At 39.0% G+C, this 7307-nt stretch overlaps 1 protein-coding gene across 1 annotated transcript; it reads left to right on the top strand.

Annotated features, from left to right (window-relative positions):
• Nucleotides 1-4782: 4782 nt before the first annotated feature.
• LOC119082898 (lysosomal acid phosphatase-like) lies at nt 4783-6181 on the top strand. The gene is made up of 5 exons (XM_037192560.1): nt 4783-4890; nt 4954-5049; nt 5130-5575; nt 5630-5879; nt 5943-6181. Exons 3-5 carry the CDS (start codon nt 5253-5255, stop codon nt 6168-6170), a joined length of 801 nt encoding a protein of 266 aa, XP_037048455.1. The 5' UTR covers nt 4783-4890; nt 4954-5049; nt 5130-5252; the 3' UTR covers nt 6171-6181.
• Nucleotides 6182-7307: the final 1126 nt, after the last annotated feature.

Below are 7307 nucleotides of genomic sequence, written 5' to 3'. Positions count from 1 at the left end.
TGAGTTCGTTAAAAAGTTTCGATGCCTCGAAGTGCATTATTGCAGAGGCAAGACGAAGAGGCAATATTTTCCATCGGAGCTCTCAATCAACAAAATGCATTCGATGTATGTTGATCACGTTATCGACACGAATTTGCAAGTCAAACGGAGCTATTTCCGTTATGTTTTCAACACGAACTTCAACATTGGATTTAAGGCGCCCGCGACTGACATCTGTTCTACATGCACAATGTTGAAGGAATCATTGAAACTCGAGACAGATCCAGCTAAGAGAACAGTTCTGATGAAAAAGTTGACTCTGCACAAGCGCAGAGCAAAGGCGTTTTTCAAACTTCTTAAGGAAGGAGGACCCAACACGATCACGTTGAGCATTGATTGTCAGAAAAATATGGCAGTACCAAAGTTGTTCGATCAGGCGGCTTATTTCAGTCGACAAATTTCGTTCTACAATTTTGGTGCCGTTCAGGGAACATCAAAATCAGCGTTAACCAAAGAGAATGTCATCTTGTACGTCTGGGGCGAATACGACAGACCAAAAGGATCGAACGAAATTTCTTCAGCTGTATATCATCGTCTGTGCAACCTCCATATTGAAGAAAATATCGACTGCATACGTCTGTTCGCCGATGGATGCGGTGGACAAAATAAAAACACAATTTTGATGACGATGTGCTCATATTGGCTTACCAACATGGCTCCAAGCAACATAAAGAAAATGGAAATCATCTTTCCAGTCGTCGGGCATTCATTTATCCCACCGGACAGAGTTTTCGCGCGAATCGAAAAAACTGTGAAATCAAAAGAGTCGATAGTTTCACCGGCTGAATACATCGAAATATTTGAGAAATTTGGAACAGTTGTCAATCTCGGTGGAGAGGACTAGCATCGAACAAATGACGCCTTTGCGTTAAAAGGATACGTTGATACGTCGTAAAAGGATAAATTTCCATGGATTGAAAAAAATCATCATCATTTGTGGTTGATTTGTTTAATCACCACGAAGAATTGCCAAAGTGTGAAGAAACACAACAAAGACAAATTTATCATTCTTTGTTTCTGTCGGCGTTTCTTCACACCTTGCCGATTTTTTATTTTTGGTGATTCTTCACGGGACGGCTACGAGCTTTAGCGAAAAATATTGGGTTGTTCCGATCCGAATCTGCGAGCGAACCTCCGTTTCGTTTAAAAACGAGCCGTCAGAACAGTCGGAGCGTTTGCTGCGACTGAGCCCCGTACAAACCCGTACATCCATTGCGCACGTGACCCTAGTTCGTCCGTCGCCCTACTCTTACCGTAAGTCTACTGCGGCCGTAAACGTCGGTAAATTAAAATTCTTATGAAATGTGTACAAAATTGCGCATAGCGCAATTACGAACCCCCGTAAGACGTTCCTTTCAAATGTAACACAAACTACACTTCCCACTGATCATTGACTTTGTAATTATCATTTTCATCGATTTATATTGTTTTTACAAAAATCCAAAATGGCGGCCGACGGCCATTTCGTTAGGAGGTGGAATAGTACGGCTGCTTTACATTCGTTAGTATCTTTCAAACAAAAAAAATACATGAAATTCGGTCAAATTTTACTCGAGATATTAACAAAAAACCACCACCTTCACTGTACGGCCGAGTAGCCACATATAAGCTCACTCCAAGAGACCTAGCTCACGCTCCGGTAAACCGAATTTCATAAACTTCTTTTCCCGAAATGGTACGGTCAATATCTATCTAATAAAGCCAAATCCGTTCAAATTTAGCCAGCCTACAAGCAAAAACGGGTTGCCGCCCTGTACCTAGTTCACACCAAGGGGTCGAACTCACGAGTCGGTCATCCAATTTCCATAAACTTTTTTTTTCGTCGATCGGTATTGTAAATACCTTTCATTTGATGTATCACTTACCAGAGTAGCTTTTAAATGACCAGAGAAATCTTTGGAAAACGTTAAAGCACTTATGGGGCCCCAGTTTGGGAGGGGTCGACCCAAAATCGCCCATCTTCGAACTTAGCCTCACTATTTTGACTATATTTCAGGGAAAAAAAATTTTGAAATCGGATTTGATTGACTCAAGATATCGACGTGACAGACGGACGGACAGACGGACAAATTTTTTTATTGCGGATTCATCATCTATGAACATTGTTTGCCTTACCGTCTGCTTCGAATTCCATCAATTACACACGTCATCGTAATCCTATAAGCCCCTTCGTACTTCGTACGGGGCTAAAAACCTTTAGTTGGAATGATGATGATGAAGATTTCAAATAGACGGCTCTTGGTGTTTCTCTAATTTTTTTTCTATATCCTGCAAAGCATTAGTTGTAGCTACTGCGTCCAGCAACTTTTTGATCATTCTTAAGCGACAAGTTTTTTTTTCTAATCGTGCTCCGCACTTTACATCGAACTGATGCAAATTACTTTATGAGGAGAAAACAAAACCACATCAACTTCACTATTATTCACGATTATTGTAACATTTAGATCAATTTTGTCGTTGAATTTAATGATCAACATTTTGCTGGCGAGCATTTTAGATGAGACACATAAATAAACAAACTTCTGATACATATCATGACAAGCACACAATATGTTTTTGAAGACAATAGAAGCGATGACGGACGTAGGGTGGCTAAATATACAAATATGTTTTACGTTCTTTTGTTTGTTGAGACGTACTGAACGCTTTCCTGATACAAAACCTCTTTTTTCAAATTCAAACGGTTTATATTGCATAAAGATACTCTTAATTTAGAAGCCTAATGTAATGATTAAAAACCAAGCGAAAATGTAGCTAAAACCAAAATTTAGTTTATCCACCCTATATCACATTTTAAAAACGTGACTGCAGCGCCGTCATTGTGACCGCTGTGCTAACTAAATTTAAATTTGTGGATTCCATTGTTTTGGGATAAAGTGTGGGTTAAATAAGATTAATACCTTTGAAAAACTCGAAAACTAAATTTCTTCAACTGTAGGAACTTAATACTTAAATATGCCACTCGAAATTGTAATTGTCGTTCGGAGTAAGAACTTTCCATTTGTCATGAACAAACAATTTACATTGTAATTTTTCTGCCGTTTTAGTTATCTATAAATCACTGCAGTGTCATAAATCACACATGGGTCGGTGAAATGCATTCGATTAATTACTCTGACCTTGACATTATAATCGGCAGACCAAAGCTTGGGACTTTCGAGATTTTTTTTTTTCATTTAAAAAAAGTCAAAATTTCACTCATGGTTTTTCTCATAACAGGTTCGCTTAAGTTCAGCTCTGGTGCAGGCTCCATTTTTCAGGTTCTGATTCAGATTTTTCAAACAGCGGATTTGTTCATCCATGTTAAGCTTTCTGTTATCGACAATGATAACAATGAGAAAAATATTTTAATAGTTGTGCGGTGTGCCTGGAGAGACGACTATGGACTCGAATTTTTTCCATTTTTGTTGAACAAACCAAACAGAAAAATATGTTCGATCGAGGGCTCGACTTCAGTTTGACCCTTGGCAGTCCTCCAATTACAATCAATGACGACGTTTGTTATCGTACACTCAAAATGGAATCGTTGTAAAAACAAATTCGATTTGGAAATTTACTTTTATCAGTTTATCAATCCACACCAACAATTTATGGTTTTTAAGATTAAGTCAGATCCTCACGTGTATATAGACTCGCTTAACATGAAAATAGCTCATATCTGGTCAACGTAAACAATATGATTTTCTATGTTAACATTAAGAAAAAATGTGACCGCAGTGTTGTTCGTCAATAGGTCGGCGAACAAGTTTTTGATCAAGTTGAAAGCTATGTCTTTGAGAGTATATAAAAGACTGAATAAACTCAAACTTGATGACTTGCAAGAGCAGTCCGAGAGCTCGACTACTTGTGATAATTTGAAATGACCTGGAATTATAGCAGCTCCACTTTAGACTACATGCTGCATGTATCAATCGAAGGTAGGAGCGTGTTAACCAAGCATTGTAACACGTGAGGATAATACACAATCTGCAAAGTAACTACACGATTTAACGCAAACTCTTCGTACGAACACTTTGCTAATCATTTTATGACCGCCAATAAACTGGTGATCGATAAACGAATTGATTTTTACGACGGTAATATTTTTGGAAAAGTAAACATTTTTGCTAAAAATATGGCACAGACAGTTATTAAAGATGGAGGGCATTTAACGCGAGCGAAAAAAATCTTTTTGAAGCTAGAGAAACACTTTCGAGTGCACTCGATGCATGCGTGAAGAATTGTGGCAATCGTAAATGTTAGGAGAAAGTAGCTAATTGAGCGGGGTATCAATTAATTACTTCGGAAACATTTGGTTGCTACGCGTGAAATGTATACGTGCTGTGCGTGTGCTCATGACTGTTCGTGTCGGTCGTACGTCGGACGTGCGCGAGGCAGAAAAACACTTCCCGGCAACCAGTAACACACGCATCAGACGTTAACTTTTTGATCAGACATCGAAGGTTTTTTTTAAGATTCGTTGTTGCAACATAATGTCACCTTGATCTAAGAAATTGGGCAGGTGAATGCCCCTTTGCCACAATAACCACATCACCTTCACTTCTTCATCACGTTCATGCTGTAGCTGGACATGACTTGAAACATGAAACAATAAAATTCAAACGTTTCCGGATAATATCCCGAACTAAAGATTACTTTTGTCGAAGAAAAATTGTCTACAAAAAACGGGTGAAGACGGCCACAAAATTCAGTGTGTTGCAAGGTTCGCTTGAAAACATGTCTTTCAAATCCGGTCTACTTACCATCAATTTGTTGGGACTGGTGGCAACAGTTTATTCGGCCGTTATTGACCATCCACAGCCGGAATTAAATGCCAACGGACCAATAGGGGACTTAGTTTTTGTGCATGCGGTTTGTGAACCCTGAATTTGAACAATTTCGTCAATATAATAATTGAACGTTTATTGCCATCAGTTTTATCGACATGGTGATCGAAATCCTGTTCTACAGGGTCCAGGTGATCATTATGACATTTCGTATTGGCCAGAAGGCTGGGGTCAATTAACAAATGTAAGAAATTCTATTACAGTGAGGAACATCTAAAAGTCTGGACTTTTAAGTGTTAATCACTGTATGTTTTCACGATTTAGTTGGGAAAGCGTCAGCAATATGAACTGGGACAATGGTTTCGTCGACGATACTCACATTTCCTTAGCAGCACATTCAACGTGAATGACATTTATGTGCGGTCCTCAGATGTAGATCGTACACTGATGAGTGCTCAAGCGAATTTAGCCGGGCTCTATCCGCCAACGGGTAGACTCATCTGGAACGAAGACCTTAATTGGCAACCAATTCCAATCCATTCCGTGCCTGAAAACATAGACTACTTAATCGGAGGATCAATACCGCCTTGTGTCGCCTACGAAAATGCCCTGAACGAGTACGCTCGCTCGACTGAAATGTTAGAGTTCTACGGTTCTGTTCAACCTTTTTATGAATATGTGTCAGAACATGCAGGAACTATCGTTAATGATCCAACGGCATTGCTATTGTTGAGAGATTCTTGGTTCTGCCAAAGCATTCATAATTTGACGTACGTCTGACATATATTGCAAAATCGAATTTTCACTAATTTCGTTCTTTCCAGTCTTCCTGAATGGACGAAACCACTCTTCCCGAATAATCCTGAATTTGACGATGCTGCAATGAAATTTTATGCCATGTCGGCTGCAACGAAATATTTATCGAAATTTAGAACGGGATTCCTGTTGAAGGATATCCTGGATCGATTTACTAGGAAGGCTGAAAAAACACTATCGCCCGATGCAAAAATGTGGATGTACAGTACACACGACTCTGTACTCTTCAGCTTCCTGTCCTCACTGGACATTTCTGACGTAAGAATATTTTATTCTTATTGCTACTACTGGAACAACTTCACTTCTCTACTTTTTGTTTAGGGAAATTTCGTTCCATACGCTGCGGCTATCATTTTGGAACTAAGAATCTACCACAACCATTACTACGTTCAAATATTTTATAAAAATTCGAGCACCGAAACACCGATGCCCATTCGAATACCACGGTGTGGAAATATTTGCCCATTGTCGAAAATGTATGACATTTACGATGACATCTTGCCAAAAAATGATTTTAAGACTGAATGTCAGAATATTGACGAGAAATAATTTATAATAAAAAGCCCAACTGAATTGAACAACAGCACCAATTATTTTCCATGAGTACTTCATAAGAACTGTACCAGCCTTCATGAAAAGTCCGTCCCTAGCTATTATGAGCTTAATAACCTCCATACAAACAACACACACTCTACGGGGAATAATGATCGAGATGTGCCGAGATGTGCGTCAGCGTTATTTCACGCAGGACCACTTAGGTTGTTTGGCAGGGTGAAACGAAAAAACATATCAAACTGCTGGTCCCTCCGAGCAGAGTGAGACGAATTTGACGCCCATCTCGACCCCGTAGAGTGTGTGTTGTTTGTATGGAGGTTATTTATTATGAGCTTTTTAGATCCGAACGAAGTACTGGGGTCTTATAGGTTTACGCATACGTTTGTAACACGTTGAATTGGACTCCCTGAGTATTGTGGTTGTCCAGAGATGCCAAATTTTAACGTGACTCTTGCACGCACCATTCGGTGATCACTACCGGTTGAAAAATTGTTTAGGACCGTAACGTTCTTAACGGTTGACTTACAGCCAGTTATGATGTAATCTATCTCATTTTTCGTTACACCATCTGCACTAGCCCAAGTCCATTTCCAGATTTCAGATACCAGATTTCAAAGATCACAACTAGTTCAAAAAAGTGAATGGATTGACGTACAACGGCTTTACACACAAAATGAAGAATTTGCTACGAAAATGACTGCCGAATTAGATAACGTCAACAATCAATGTGAAACATTGGACGAATTGAATACCAAAATCGTCGATACAATAATGGGTTTCATGAAATCCAAATGCAAATCCGTCCAAGGGAAAGAATCAAAACTCAGCAGAGAAACATTAGACCTGATCGCAAGCAGATCAGAGTTGGTAAAAAACGGAGGGCGAGATTCGGTGGAATACCGGAACTTGTCTAAAAGTATCAACAAAGCAAGGAGATCAGATGGAAGAAAATATAATGTCCATTTGGCTCAAAACATAATTGAAGTTAACTGCAATATGAAAGTCCTACGGAGAAAAATGACAAACGCCAAAAAAGAAATCTTCAAATTACGAGACAAAACAGGAACGATCCAAACGGATCGAAATTAATAAAATGTTGATATTTAGCATTTAACTTGATCATTTGCGAAA

The sequence above is a fragment of the Bradysia coprophila genome, unplaced genomic scaffold (assembly GCF_014529535.1).
Source record: "Bradysia coprophila strain Holo2 unplaced genomic scaffold, BU_Bcop_v1 contig_50, whole genome shotgun sequence".
Classification (NCBI taxonomy): Eukaryota; Metazoa; Arthropoda; class Insecta; order Diptera; family Sciaridae; genus Bradysia; species Bradysia coprophila.
Note: the sequence above shows the minus strand (reverse complement) of the source record. Positions and strands in the feature narration are given on the sequence as shown.